Here is a 15,782-nt window from a genome sequence, read left to right as displayed (position 1 = left end):
CGCCCATCCCAGGAGAAGGCTGTTTGGAGTCTTCCAGCCCATCTCCCGTTAACTCTCACCTACCTAGTCAGAGAGCTTGAGGAGGATGGTGGGCCTCTGTGAAGCAGCATTAGGGACAAGGGCCCAGGGATGCCCCAGGCAGATGCCCTAGGCCAGGGCAGAGGACAGCAAGTGCAAAGGCACAGAGGCACGTGGTACGTCCGCCTGGGCTCTCCTGGGGGTCGCAGCTGGAGGGGACTCATCACCCAGCGAGCCAGCAGCAGCTAGACCATGGGCAGACCTCAGGGGCCCTGTGAGCCAGGGGGGTCCGGCTGAATGAGAGGGACAGAGTCTCAGAGCCCCAGGAGCGTTGGAGGGGTGGGGTGGAAGGGAGTCGAGGCTGGAGGGCTGCTCCGCGCTGTGTGGCCCTGGCCCTCTGGGAGGGGCCGCTGGGGTCAGCGTGCGCACCCCGCGCCCGGCCTGCTCAGCGGAGGCTCCCTGCTTTGCGCGGGGCCCCGCGTGCTGAGGGCGGCGATGCTGATGGATGCTCCGGCGCAGCCCCTTCTCCTGCGTGGCTGTGGCCCTCGCTTCCCGCGAGTTGGCCCGAGGGGGTTGAGGGGCGAAGGCGGGCGTGGTCGTGGGGGAGGGAGACTGGGGAGCAGGTGTAGGAGGCGATCGTGAGCTCAGCGCCGGACCCGCGGCGTCTGCTGTCCCTGTGGGCGGGGGGCGGGCGCGGTCCGGACAGGTGGTCTGGACCCCTGGAGCAAGCACCCTCCACACACCGAGTGTGGGGCCCTCAGGTCAGAAGGTGCCGGAAGCCGCAGGCGTGTGCCGTCCGTGTCCGGGCGTCCAGGCGCGCTCGGACCAGGCCGCTCCCCGCAGGTACTGGAGCTCCCTGCGGAACCTGGTGGTGTCGCTGCTCAACTCCATGAAGTCCATCATCAGCCTGCTCTTCCTGCTGTTCCTCTTCATCGTGGTCTTCGCTCTGCTGGGCATGCAGCTCTTCGGGGGCCAGTAAGTGAGGCCGGGCCCCGGGCCGCAGGGCTCGCGGGACGATGCCGCCCCGGGCTCCTCCCCCGCCCCCCTCCCTGGAGGTCCCGAGGGGGCGCCGCTGACGCCAGACGCACGCAGCCCGTCGGGGGCCGGGCCTCCTGGTCCCGACGGAGCTGCCTCTGTCCAAGACCCTGGTTCCCCTCAGGTTCAACTTTCAGGACGAGACTCCGACGACCAACTTTGACACCTTCCCCGCTGCCATCCTTACTGTCTTCCAGGTGAGGCCCCCGCTCCCGGCTCACTTCTGGCGTGAGGGGCCCTCCCTGCCGGTGCGCGGGGCGCGCAGCCTTCCTTCCCCGTCAGCGCCTCCCCAGCGCCCGAGAGGGGCGGGCACAGCAGGCCTCTGACGTGCGCCCCGCCGCTGGGCCCGGGTCGGGGGGAGCTGCCCGAGGAACAGGCGGACACCTTGGGAGGCCCTGGCTTCAGGCCGCCGCTTACCTCTCTGCCCCCGAGACCTGGAACCGATCACAGCCGCCGTTGTCCGTTGAGAGTCGAGTGGGAAGCACTCCGCAGGCTTCTCCCTCCAACGGCGGGGCCCCGGCGGCCCCTCAGTTTCCCTTGGTATCTGGAAACACGCCGCCCGCAGTCCCTGGGCACGCTGAGCCTTGGTTCCCTCTCGAGGACTCTCCCGGTTCAGCGCTGTCCCGCTCACAGAGCTGTGGCCCCTGGGTGCCCCACAACTGGCCTCCCCAGCGTGATAAAGGCCTCCGCCCCGTGAGCATCCTCCGCCACGTCCGAGGCCAAGCAGGACTGGCGGGGGCGGGGGGGGGTTGCCCACGATGGCACTTAGGGAAACCCACAGGCCGCAGGCGCTCTGGCCGGGGCCCTGCCTGCTCCTGGCCTCTGGGGCCGCTGGCGCTGCCCCCACAGCCAACGCTGGAGCCACAGTGAGCGTAAGCAGAGGGGACCTTCGGGGCTCCTCTCTCAAAGGAAGGCGTCTTTCCAGCCGGCCGTTCGACCACACTAGACGCTTGCTGACAGAGTGACTCCGTCTAGTGATGTCACCCGCAAGCCCCCCTCCCGGCCTGGGTGGAGCAGGGAGCTCTTTTCCCAGAGGCCCGTCTGCTCCCGGCCTGGCGGGACGCCAGACCCCGGGCTGTCATCGTTCTGCTTCCTGTCTGACCCCACTTTCGAGTCCTGTGGCTTCGTCCTCCTCTGGGCTTTAAGGATTGGGTTGCCTGTCAGCGTACTACCCTTCGCACCTTCTCCATCAGAAGCATCGCCAATGGCTTGACTGGCTCAGAGCTGGGGAAGCGTCCAGCCCTTTAAGGGGGCTGAGAGAGTGTTGAGGCTGCAGGAGGCTGAGAAGATCGCCAGGACCGACCGTTGGCCCGGCCGGGCCTGTAACGCCCACAGGATGACACTGGGCCGAAGGCCTGAGACCCAGGCTGGAGCCCCTGCTTCTGAATGGGGTTGGAGAGGGCACCAAGAGGCATGTGACCAGGGGGAGAACAGCTTGAACTCTGCTTCTGGTGAAGCTGCCCGACCACGCCCGCAGGTGGAGGGTAAGCCCCTCCTAAGAAACGGAAGCAGCATACTAATGCAGGTGCCTTTAAGCCTCAGAGGGCTGAAGGAAGAGCGCGGCACAAAATTACGGAAGAGAGCCACCTCGGAACTGAGGATCTCTGGTTAATGCGAAGGATAACTAAGTAACAACCCTAGAAGTAAAAGACACAGCTGTTTAAATAAACAGTGGAGGCTGAACCGTACACTGACGCGGTCCTCTCAAGAACGCGGAGGACCTGAGCCAGCTGCGGAGAGAGGGTGCCAGCGATATTCCAGAAAGAGCTGAGACCTGGACACAGCCTGATACAGAGAAAAATCTTAAAATCTCTTCTAGAAAGACAGACTTCCTGCAAAAGAATGCCAGTCTGATGGCAGGCCTCTCGTGGCAATGATGGCAGAAGGTCTGGGAAAAGCGACTTTAAAATATTGGAGGACGGTCCCTGTTGGCCTGGAATTCCCACTCAGAGAGCCGCAATTCGAGGTGGAAGAAAGACACATCCAGACACGGATTCTGAGAGTCACACCCAACTGCTGAAAGCACTGCAGACACGGATACGGATACGTTTAGGAGAGCGGATAAATGGGGGGAAAAGTGCATTAACCCAAGGAGAAGCAGAAAACCTGGGCTATTTCAGAAGTTGAATAATTTCTGTATAATAATTGAATAATTGAAAAATCTACCTGCCCTGGAGACCACGCTGACAGTTTTACAAGTGAATTCTGCTGAATATTTAAGAAAGGTTACTCCAATTTTATACAGACGACTCCAGAGAAGTTAAAAAGGAAACACCCACCCTTTTATGAGACTGGAATAATCTTGATATGAAAACACTAGACAAGGGCAATATAAGAGAAGGAAAATATAGATTACTATCACACACAGAGAGACAAAACATCCTGAGGGAAATAAGAACTAATCCAATCTGGAGGTACTTAAAGATCATCTTTATGATCAACTTGAATTTCTCCTAGAAATGCAAGATGATTTAACATTAGAAGGTCTATTAATGTAATTCATCATCTTAACGGGTTAAAGAAGGAAAAAAACCATCTATGATCAGAAAAAACATTTGAACTCTAGCAAAAGCACAGCCAAGCACCAGAGAGAGAGGCAGATGAAACAAGACTGGCAAATTGTGTTGATTGTTGAAGCTGGGTGATGGGTACGTAGGGATACATTACACTCTCCACTTTGTATGTTTGAAACTGTCCATCGTGAATTTTTTTTTCTAAAAGAAAATCCCATGATAAAACCCAACACTCCTTGCAAATGAAAACCCTTAGCCGATTATGCTAGTATCAGTGGTCTTAGTGCAGTAGAATAAGAAAAAAATGAAATAAAATTTCTCAGGATTGCCAAGGAAGAAAGAAAAATGTCATTATTTACAGATGAAATAGTTATATACACAGAACACTCATGTTGTCACTGCAGATGGAGTGGGACAGTTTGGTTATCATAGACAAAAACCTGGAGTTGGATTTCTACCCTGTAGCAGATTTGAATATCAGTTCAGATGAATTAAGACGTAAATGTGAAGAGCAACTCTGAAATTTTAGAACATACAGGCGAGTAATGTTACTGACGGAAGGCAGGGAGAGCCTTCTTAGGGAGGATGTAAAAAAGCACAGATCAGAAAGGAAAGCTTTGACAAATCTGGCTATTGAAATACAAATTTCTGTGCGTCAAAAGACAGCATAAAAAGGTCAAACAAACAAGTCATAGGCTGGGAGTAGATGTTTCCACAGCATTAGCTAATAACCAACAGCCAGAATAGAAAACCAATAACCAGAATAAATCGAAAACTTCCACAAATCAAAAAGGAAAGACAAATGATGCAGCAGGAATGGGCAAAGTGTGTAAGCAAGGAACTCGGGACAGGAAATTGGGCTGATGAGTAGACCTGTAAAAACCATCATCTGTTTACTTATAGTCAGGAAATGCAAAGCAAACCCACCTGTCAGTTTAGCTGAAATTGAGAAATCTAACAGTCTCAAGTTTTAGAGAAGATGTGGAGAAATGAGGATTCCTTTATGCTGTTGGTGGGTTGGTAGAACCACTTTGGAAAGGAATGTCACAGTATCTAACCCACCAGAACTCACACAACAGCAGTTCCTGTTGTGGGTACGTGCTCTGGAAGGTCCCTGGCCTAATGCACAGAGAGAGACCTGCGAGACCATCGCAGCAGCATCGTGTATGATAGCAAAACACTGGAGACCTCTTGACTGTTCATCATCGGGAGGGTGGATAAGGAGGGTGTGTTCTACCTGTGCAGCAGGACCGTGAATTACCTAGAATTAACTATATTAACATGGATCACAAGCAATGTTAAGCTAAAAAAAAAAAAAAAAAAAAAAGCAAGATTTGGAATAATACAAAGCATATGATACTATTTAACTAATTTTTAAAATTGAACTGTAGTTGATTTACAGTGTTGTGTTCTGCTGTACAACAAAGTGATTCAGTTATACATATATATATATATATATATATATATATATACATTCTTTTTTCCATTCTTTTCCATTATGGTTTAGCATATGATACTAAATATTTAATAAGGATGAAAACATCTTGTTTCAAAACATGTTGCATAACAGTATTGTTTATGGTATATGTGGAAGTAAAGGTGTAAAAGCTTGCATGGGAATGTTTTAACACCAAATTCAGGGTGAGGTGGGCTTGGGGAGAGGAGGAATGAGACTGGAGATTTCTACTGAGGGAACTTCAGCTACATTTTAAAGTTTTATTTCTTAAGCTGGGTAATGGGTACACAGAGCTTTAAATCTTACTCATTGTACCTTTCTGAATGTTTGAAATGGTACATAATTTAAAATTAAATGGGTAAAAAAGATAAACTAAGTAGACCTTAACCAAAAGAAAGCTGGTGTAATGTTAACATCAGCCAAAATAGAAGTGAAAAAGAAGGTGAAAAAAAAGCTTTAGTAAAAATAAGGAAGTACATTACGTAACAATAAAAGGAAGATGCAGCCTAACAGCACGGCTCAAAGAACATACCAAGCAAAAACCGACAGAATTACAAGGAGCAATCAACAGTCCACCCTCTTTTAAGAGATTTTTATTTCTATCAGACTGAAGGATGAAGCTGATAAGGGTTAGACAGGATGTAAAAGAACTCATGAGCACAACAGTCACAAATCGGCTGATGCGTACAGAACTTGCCAATTGATAGTGAATAAAATAGCCATTATTTGGGGCACAAGGAACATTTACAGAAATTGATCACTTGTTAAGTCGCTCCGGAAATTTCTACAAGCATTAAAGAATCGCACTCCTACGGCGCACATTCTTTTTTAAAAAAAATTATTTATTTTGTTTATTTTTCTTTGGCTGCGTTGGGTCTTTGTTGCTGCGTGCGGGCTTTCTCTAGTGGCAGCGAGCGGGGGCTACTCTTCGTTGAGGTGCGCAGGCTTCTCGTTGCGGAGCACAGGCTCTAGGCACATGGGCTTCAGTAGTTGTGGCACGTGGGCTCAGTAGTTGTGGCACACGGGCTTAGTTGCTCTGCGGCATGTGGGATCTTCCGGGACCAGGGATTGAACCCATGTCCCGTGCACTGGCAGGCAGATTCCTAACCACTGCGCCACCAGGGAAGTCCAGCACATTCTTGATATTACTTAAATAAATAGAAAGCACTAGTAAACAGTCACTTAAGATCTTCCCCATATTTGAAAGCTGAGGGTTTGAGTTGAAGAAGACAGCACAGTGGACAGTAAAGAATATTTAGAACTGAACAATAATTAGCAAAACTCATAGGATGAGTCTGAAGCAATACTTAGAGGAAAACTTAGAGTCTTAAAAGCAATTATCAAAATAAGAGAATGACTAAAAATAAGTAAGTTAAGTACTCATCTTAAAAATCTAGAAAAAAGAATAATAGAGTAAACCAAAGAGAAATTGAAAGCAGGAAAAAATGATGCTAAGAGCAGACATTAATGAAACATAAAACTAAAATACCAAGATAGCAAAATCCTAAAAAGCTCATTCTCAATAAGGCTAATAAAGTAGATAACTTTATAGCAAGACTGATCAAGAAAAAAAGCACAAATAAAAAGTATAGCCCGATGCAACAAACTAGTGAATATAATGAAAAAGAAGCAGACTCACAGATAAAGAGAATAAAAGAGTGGTTACCAGTGGGGAAAGGGGAGGGGGGGCAATATAGGGGTAAGAGGTACAAACTATTATGTATAAAATAAGCTACAAGGATTTATTGTACAATATAGGAAATATAGCCATATTTTATAATAACTATAAATGGCATATAACCTTTAAAAATTGTGAATCACTGTATTGTACACCTGTAACTTACATAATATTGTACATCAACTATACTTCAATAAAAAAATAATTTTTTAAAAAGTATAGCCCAAAAGGGAGGTATACCTACAGAAAAGGGAGATATTTTTAAAATCCCAAAAGAATATTATGGCAACTTTATGCCAATAGGTTTGAAAACTTAGATGAAATGTGCACTTCTATAGGAAAACATCAGTTACTTAAATTAGCTCAAGAAGAAAAAAGAACTGGATAATTTTATAACCATTAAAGAAATGGAATCCCTAGTCAAAGCTCTCTTCCTGCCTTCCTGCCTCCTGCCCAGGGCTCGGGGAGTTATAAGGTGAGTTTTGCCATGCCTTTAAGGAACAGATGATAATGGACTCAGACACTTCCAGAGAAGGGAAGAAACCATTTCATGGGGCTAGGACAACCTTGACCCCACAGCCCGGCAAAGACAGTGTAAGGAAAGCAAAATGCAGACAGAGTGTGAGCTCTGTCAACCAAAAAAACTGCAGGAGGCTGCAAATAAGAAGTGTTTTGGGGTCTTAAGAATTGCAATTCAAGAGACACAGATTTGGCTAAAATAAAAAGAGTGTCCTGGGGAAGAGATAGAGTCGGGGGCTTGTAAGACAAAAGCCACGGGGCTGTGCTCTGACACAAGAAGGGAAATGTGTGTCCTTCAGGGATGGCTGTCACCAGGCGTTTTAGGGTAGGTGTCTGATAAGTGTCTTGAGTTTCTGACAGATGTTCTGGAGGCCTGCATTAGGACATTAAGTGGTCAAAAGATCAGATTCCATCCAGGCCTCCTGGCTCCATTTCAGAGAGCTCTCTCCTTCCACAGATCTGTGAGGCAGGGGCTTTGTTTTGTCTATTGAGGATCTCAAGTGCCTGAAGACTGCCTGACACACAGCAGGCAGGCTAAAAAAGAAACCGCCTCACAGATAAAGAGAAGAAAGGAGTTGTCACGAGTGGGGAAGGGGGAGGGGGGGCAATATAGGGGTAAGAGGTACAAACTATTATGTATAAAATAAGCTACAAGGATTTATTGTACAATATAGGAAATATAGCCATATTTTATAATAACTATAAATGGCATATAACCTTTAAAAATTGTGAATCACTGTATTGTACACCTGTAACTTACATAATATTGTACATCAACTATACTTCAATAAAAAAATAATTTTTTAAAAAGTATAGCCCAAAAGGGAGGTATACCTACAGAAAAGGGAGATATTTTTAAAATCCCAAAAGAATATTATGGCAACTTTATGCCAATAGGTTTGAAAACTTAGATGAAATGTGCACTTCTATAGGAAAACATCAGTTACTTAAATTAGCTCAAGAAGAAAAAAGAACTGGATAATTTTATAACCATTAAAGAAATGGAATCCCTAGTCAAAGCTCTCTTCCTGCCTTCCTGCCTCCTGCCCAGGGCTCGGGGAGTTATAAGGTGAGTTTTGCCATGCCTTTAAGGAACAGATGATAATGGACTCAGACACTTCCAGAGAAGGGAAGAAACCATTTCATGGGGCTAGGACAACCTTGACCCCACAGCCCGGCAAAGACAGTGTAAGGAAAGCAAAATGCAGACAGAGTGTGAGCTCTGTCAACCAAAAAAACTGCAGGAGGCTGCAAATAAGAAGTGTTTTGGGGTCTTAAGAATTGCAATTCAAGAGACACAGATTTGGCTAAAATAAAAAGAGTGTCCTGGGGAAGAGATAGAGTCGGGGGCTTGTAAGACAAAAGCCACGGGGCTGTGCTCTGACACAAGAAGGGAAATGTGTGTCCTTCAGGGATGGCTGTCACCAGGCGTTTTAGGGTAGGTGTCTGATAAGTGTCTTGAGTTTCTGACAGATGTTCTGGAGGCCTGCATTAGGACATTAAGTGGTCAAAAGATCAGATTCCATCCAGGCCTCCTGGCTCCATTTCAGAGAGCTCTCTCCTTCCACAGATCTGTGAGGCAGGGGCTTTGTTTTGTCTATTGAGGATCTCAAGTGCCTGAAGACTGCCTGACACACAGCAGGCAGGCACTCTAAGTGTTCGCTCAGTGAAGGTAGTTGCAAATAGTCTGAAATAGAATATTCAAAAATCAAATCCAATTGTGTATAAAAGAGAACCTCATGGCTAAACTGTGCTTTTCTCAGTAATACAATAATTAGTCAATGTAATTTCCTGATCTCTACAGTTTAAAAGAGAAAAATAAGCATATCAATAGATTTAGAAAGATAAAATATTGATATTGTGATGAAAAACATGTTATACAAAGAACTTAAAATACTAAGGACTCAAAAAAAAAAAAAAAAAAAAAAAAACCAAACCCAAAACAAACCCACAGCTAGTTGGGTGGGTAGCTAGTATGGATGGGTTTCTTTTTTGAGGAGATGGGAATAAAATTCTAAATTCTGAATTCTAAATTCTGAATTTAGAATTCAGTTCTAAAATTGACTGTGGTAATGGTTGCACATATTTGTGAATATACTAAAAACCATTGAATTATACACTTTTAATGACTGAATTATATGGTATGTTAATTATATCTCAATAAAGCTATTATTTTACAAAGACCGTAGCAAACATCACAGATAAAGGATTGTTGGTGGTTAATTTTATGTCAACTTGACTGGACCATGAGGTGCCTAGATTAAGCATTATTTCTGGGTGTGTCTATGAAGGTGTTTCTGGATGAGATGAGCATTTGAATCGGTGGACTTGAGAAAGCAGATGTGGAAGCCTCACCTAGTCCACCGAAGGCCTGAGTAGAGTAAAAGGGCCGAGTTAAGGGAGAGTCCACTCTCGCTGCCCGACCATCTTTGAGCTGGGACATCCGTCTTCTCTTGTCTTTGGACTCAGAGTTGGGCTGAAACTTAAACCGTTGTCTCTCCTTGTCAGCTGTGGGTCTTGGGACTTATTCTCCATGACCACAAGATATACCCAGACATCTCCTCTTGGTTCTGTTTCTCTGGAGAACCCAGACTAATACAGATTGAAAGCATAACCAAGGATATCTAGTACTCGGGCAGTTGAAGTCAGTGTAATAAGAAAAAGAAAGAGGTAGAAGGTCTGGAAAGGAATAGACAAAATACTTATTATTTACAAATGGTGTGATTATTTACATAGAAAACTCAAGAGAATCAATTAGAAATAATAAGAGAATTCATTGTTGCTGAACACAAGATCAGCATAGGAAAAATAAAGCTTTTCTATATAACAGTATCATTCAATTAGAATATTCAATTAAAATGAAAGATTTCATTTACAGTAGTAACAAAAGCTATGTTATCCAGAAATAAATCCACAAAAAGTATGCAAGACTTTTACAGGTGAAATTATAAATTGTTATTAAAAGACCGAAAGAACTGAAAACCTCTGTTTATAAATGGGATGCCTTACTGTGGTAAAGGGATCCGTTCTCCCTAATTTACTTTGTGACCCAAATCCCAACAGAACTGCTCTTGGAATTCAGCATACGGATTCTGTGGGAGAGTAAATGGCCAAGAATAGCCAGGACAGTTCAAGAAGGAGTGATGTGCCCCTCCATATATCAGGACTTATTATAAAGCTACAGTAATGAAGATTGTGAGGTATAAAGACAAAGTATCAAAGAACAGACTAGAAAGCCCAGAAACATGCCCAAGCCTATGTAGGAAGTTGGTCATATGAAAAAGATGGCATTTTAAATCAATGGGAGGGCGATGGGATGGTCAAAAAATGAGCCTTCTGTGTGGGACAAAAGTAGGTCTTCATCCTCAGGTGTGCACAGAGCAGTAACCACAAGCTCTAGTTGGATTAGAGACCTAAAAGCCAAACTTTAAAATGATTTGAAGAAATATAGGAAAATTCTTTATGACCTTGGGATGGAGAGAGACTTCTTAAGGGGCAAAAAGCAGAAACCATAAAGGAAAAGACTGATACATTTGACTTCATTAAAGTTCTTTATAACACAAAAAAATTAGTTAAAAGCAAAAAGGAGACCAGCAGAAGATTTTTCCAGGAGGCATTGCAGATAGAGGACTAGTATATACAAGAATACATAAGGAAGTCAGTAAGAAAAGCTGAGTTATCAGAAATGCAAGCCAAAGAGTTGAAAAGGCCACAGAAAGGAGATCTGAGCAGCCACTGGATACAAGAGAAGATGTCCCGCCTGACTGGCTCTTCCATTCGCCCCGCGGCCGGCCGGGAGCTATCGCAAGGTGTGACTGTGCTCAGTTTGGGACGAGGGTGTGAGGAAGACACAGCCTGCGTTGCTGGTGGGACTGTAATTTGGGATAAGCACTTTGGAAATGTCTGGTGAAGTCAAAGGTGTGCAGAACCTACGATCCAGCAGAACCAGTTCTAGACAAACTTCATGTTCACAATGGGACACAGCGGCAAAAACCTCGCAAGTGCCTGTTGGGGAAGATGGGTGAGTACATGGAAGGAACCTACGCAGCACCTTCCACGAACAGTGGGTTTATATGTGCCCACACGGGTAAACTTCAAAGATAAAAGAGTGAATGAACGGAATGATGATGTAGTCTGACACCTGCTTGTGCATGTTTAAAACACACATGGTGTATTTCGTTTATAGGTGTGTGTGTTGTGTGGTGTAGCACCCCACAGACGGGAGCCCCCCAGGTTCACGGTTGGGGCTGCCTGGCGAGGGTGATGGGGGCAGTGTAGGACCTGATGCGAATACGACAAAATGTTAGCAATTTCCATTCTGAGAGGCAGACACACGAATGTCTGCTACCTTATCCCCTTGTGCTTTCCCCAAACTACAAGCGAAAAAGAGGCACGTGTTTCCCGATGGGGCAAGGACGGCATTTAGCCGCCCTCGTGGCCTGGACCCCCTGGGCCGGGGAGGCAGGAACCTGGAGGGGCAGAGGCCCTGCAGCTGTTGTCTGGCCGTGAGCAGCTTGCGCCCCTCTCTGAGCCTCAGTTTCCTCACTGGTGCGGCAGTGACCAGGCAGCTCTGGGGCATGGGGAGCTCTGCCACGGTCTCCTCGCCCTTGCTCACCTTTCTCTCCTGCCGGGAGCTCCTTTTTCCATTCTTGGCAGAAACCCAGAGCATATTCATCTTATAAGGCCTGACCCAGCCCAGCAGCCATGTCCTTCTGGAAGTTTCTCTGGAGGCTCCTGGGCCGCCTTGACCATCATCCAAGGACCTGTGTGTGCGCACTCGTGCGCCCACGGGCTCGTGGGGGGCGGGCGGGCGTGCGAGCGCGGGTGGCTGTGGGGACATGCCCCGGCTGTGCTCCCTCCCGCCCTCTGCAGATCCTGACTGGGGAGGACTGGAACGCCGTGATGTATCACGGGATCGAATCGCAAGGTGGAGTCAGCAAAGGCATGTTCTCGTCGGTTTACTTCATTGTCCTGACGCTGTTTGGGAACTGTATCCTTCTGCCGTCTGGGCCAGGGGGTCGGTGCTTCCTGGGCCTGCTCTCCCCTCCCTCCCCAGGAGGACGGAGGAGCCGGCGGTGGGCTGCATGAACGAACGTGTGGGGGGCTGTCCCATGGAGGGCGGCCGTGACGCGCCCCGCCCAGGAGCAGCTTGAGTTGCAGATAAGCCTGAGGTCGAGGAAAGCGTGAGCAGCGCGTGGGGTGGCCCGAGGCAAGCAGCGAGGTCAGCAGCCTGAGGGCAGCCATCTATTTTGTTTTCACTTTAATTGATTCCATAATTAAGTTGTGGCACTGGGCTTTTAAAAAAACCCTCGCCACGGAAACGTCCTACCTGCAGAGAAGCGCAGAAGAAGGTCTTGTGCGGAGGATGCTCCTCGGGCTTGTGTTTCAGGGTCTGGGGCGCGGGACTCTGCGGGGTCAGGGCAAAGCCCAGCCAGGGAGGCTCTGCCTCAGGCCTCCCTGACGGCGCTACCCGATTGCAGCGTGTCCCTGTGGCTGGGCCCCGAGGGGCATGGCCTTCGTCCTGCTCTCGGCGTAGCGAGGCCTCCGAGGGTGCCCACAGCTGTGGTCAGTGCCAGGAGGCAGCAGCCGACCTTGGCGTCCTGTCCCGTGGGCCCCACTGGGGCCCTGAGCAGGCCTGTCTAGGAGGCACTGCCCTGGGATGTGGGTCCCCCCTGAGTCCCAGGGCACCTCCTTGCCAGACAGGGGGCCTGACCCACAGGGGTCACCCAGAGCCGACGGCTGCTTGAGCCTGGCACTGGCCCAGAGCCCCTGGATAACATGGGGCACGGGGCTGTCCCTGGGCGTCTGCCCCAGGACCAGCAGGGTCTGAGACGGTTCGGCTGTCACAGTGAGGGGAAGGGGCTGCTGGCATTGAGCGGGCGGAGGACACCCCGTGGCAAAGGACCGCCGGCCCATCGTCAGTGTGCAGGGCCCTAGGTGACCGGGAGGGCACCCGCCCGCGGGGGCCAGGGGTGGTCCTGGGTCTGCGGGGGCAGTACAGGGGTGAGGCACCGAGGGCTGGGGACGGGGCGGGGAGGGGGCAGCGCAGGGACGACAGTGCTGCCTGGCGCTGAGGTGGGGAGAGGTGGCTCCAGCGGCGGGAGAGCTGAAGGGATTCAGGTCGGCGGCCGCGCGAGGGCCTGAGCCTGCAGAGTTCAGATGGGCGGGGCAGGGCCGTTGGGCCCCCCGACCCTGGGACCCTGGGGAGTTACCTACCCTCTGTGGCCTTTGTTTCCTCATTTCTGACTGGGGGCCATAGGAGCACCTCTTCGCGGCTCCCAGGGGGCACAGTGGGAGGAGGCTTTGGAGACGGCGGCCTGCTGCTGGGCACTCCCATGGCATCTGCCATCCGCATCTTCCTGCTGCTCTGGAGGAGGGGCACCTCGAGGGAGGGGCACCTCGAGGGAGGGGTCCCAGGACTCGGCTTTGGTAAAGAAAGGTGGGAACGGAGCCAGGCACGTGTCCATGAGCCTTGCCGGGAAGCCGGTCCGTCGGTGGTCTCTGCTCATGGGACCCAAAGGTGCCGGGGCCCACATGCAGCCTGGGTGCTTGTTGGGAGAGGTGGGGACAGAGTGGGCAGCCCTTGTGCCCTCCTAGGAGGCAAAGGCAGATTAATCAAACACAGCGCGAGCTTCCGGCCTGGAGCGTCGGCCCTGAAGAGGTGGCCGGGGGAAGGGGTGGTGTGGGCTTTCGAGGAGGCCGGGCGATGTGAGATTGCATGAAGGAGGCCAGGTGGAGGCCGGGGGCCGCAGGGCCCAGCGGCTGGGCTGGGCTGTGTCTGGGATGACGGGCTGACGGGGCTGGAGGGCCGGGGGTGGGGCACGTGGGCACCAGGGAAGGAGGCCGAGGCTGCTCAGGGCCTGGGGAGATGGGCCCCCGTGTTGTCAGAGGAAGCCGTGGTCTGACCCTGGGAGAGGCTGTGGGTCAGAGGGCTTCCCTTCCTTAGCTGGAGCCAACCAGACACCCTGCTGAACGTCTTCCTGGCCATCGCCGTGGACAACCTTGCCAACGCACAGGAACTGACCAAGGTGTGTAGGTAGGGACCCACCTGCAGCCTAGGTATGGGTGGGGTGGGGGGTCACTCCGTGTCACTCTGGATGAGGCTGCAGAGCCGTGAGGAGGGCCAGGACCTGGGTTAAGGACCAGGCGACCGCTGTCCGGGAGTGTCTCCTCCAGGCCCCGGACAGGCAGGGCTGTGGGGGAATGGCACCGAGGAGGTAGGCAGAAAGCGATGCCGGGAAGGCAGATGACCATGAGGGCAGCTCCCAGGAAGCCGAGGCCTGGGAAGAATGCCCAGAAAGGCAGAGGAGGCGTGGGAGCAGGTGGTGGATGACAGGGTGCGGACCAGAGAGGGGCCTGGAAGATGGGGGCCAGGCTGCCCTGGTCTCAGGAGAGAGGGGCATGTGACTGAGGGGCATGTGACTTTGGGGGATGTGTCCTCTCAGGAGTGAGACGGATCAGGAGGTGGGCCCTGGGGGCCATCCAGTCTGAAGACCCGAAAGGGCGGTGAGGGGCCCCTGTGGTCAGTCTCCGGTGTGGATGGTTGAGCTCAGGCTGTCGCTGGGCGGTGCTGTCCTCAGAGTCGGGGCCAGGCTGGTGCTGGGGGAGCAGTCGGTGCCTGTTCTCAGCAAGTCCGTGCCCCAGCAGGACAGCTTTCCTTAGGCTGTACCCAGCGGGAGTCGTCTGATAGTCATCTCTCATCCTTGAGCCCGGTGGGGGATGTCGTTCCACATGTCCTCCCTGTGGTTTCCCTCCGGATGACACAAGCCCCTGCCTGGTTACCGTCACCCTCTCTGCCCTGGGCAGTGCAGGCGGCCCGCTGTTTCAGCCTCAGGCTGGCGCTTGGACGAGCCCGGCTCCCCGTGCAGAGGGCGCTCCTGCTGGTCAGGGGCTCTGAGAAGGCGCTGCTCCTCGCAGGCACGCGCGTACCTGCTCTGTGCGCCGGGCCTGGGCCTGTGCGCGCACCTGTGTGGGGGGTGCCTGTGCGCTCGCGCCCGCCGTCCCTGACAGCCTCCCGCTTGTGCTGCACCCACTCCAGTCTAGCACATCCTAAGACTCTTAACACTGTCCCCGTTCTGGGGCTTGACTCGGGCCTTCCCTGACGAGGGCAGGCGACAGAGATGCAGGCGTGCCACGGTGCTCCTGACCGCGCGCCGTGCAGGTGCCCTGCTGCCCCAGCCGGCTCCCTGGGAGGAGTGCCCCACGGGGGTGGCCCGTGCAGTGTGCCTCCCCCCACCGCCTAGCTGGGCTGGGGCAGTGCCTGTGGGCCTGGACTCCCCCCTTCTCCTGGGTGCCGGCTTCTGAGGAGGGGGATCCCCACCGGCGTGCCCGTTTCTATTGTCAGCCAGTTCCTAGACTGCACCTTGCCATTCAGGAGGGGCTGGAGAATGGCCCAAGCCCCTGGCTGCGGGGGGCCCGTGCAACCACAGAGCACTTCTTGGGGTCAGGATTTACAGGGCCACGTGAGCTAGGGTGCCCAGCAGCATCGCTGGTCTGGCGCCAGTTGTCCTAGGCTGGGTGAGCTTGAGTTCAAAGCTCTCACTGCCCCTTCAAGGTTGTCAGT

General features: G+C 51.2%; 1 protein-coding gene across 1 annotated transcript in view; it reads left to right on the top strand.

The window, feature by feature from the left end:
• The window catches only part of CACNA1B (calcium voltage-gated channel subunit alpha1 B), a 172,368-nt gene that overhangs the window by 87,362 nt on the left and 69,224 nt on the right, over positions 1 to 15,782 (top strand). Inside the window, exons 14-17 of the mRNA XM_028497927.1 lie at positions 862 to 993; positions 1,178 to 1,250; positions 12,092 to 12,209; positions 14,180 to 14,247. Of these exons, the coding sequence (XP_028353728.1) occupies positions 862 to 993; positions 1,178 to 1,250; positions 12,092 to 12,209; positions 14,180 to 14,247 (391 nt within the window). The remainder of the gene's footprint in view (positions 1 to 861; positions 994 to 1,177; positions 1,251 to 12,091; positions 12,210 to 14,179; positions 14,248 to 15,782) is intronic.

This window comes from Physeter macrocephalus, chromosome 13 (assembly GCF_002837175.3).
Source record: "Physeter macrocephalus isolate SW-GA chromosome 13, ASM283717v5, whole genome shotgun sequence".
In the NCBI taxonomy this organism is placed as follows: domain Eukaryota; kingdom Metazoa; phylum Chordata; class Mammalia; order Artiodactyla; family Physeteridae; genus Physeter; species Physeter macrocephalus.
This window is presented reverse-complemented; position numbering and strand designations above follow the sequence as displayed.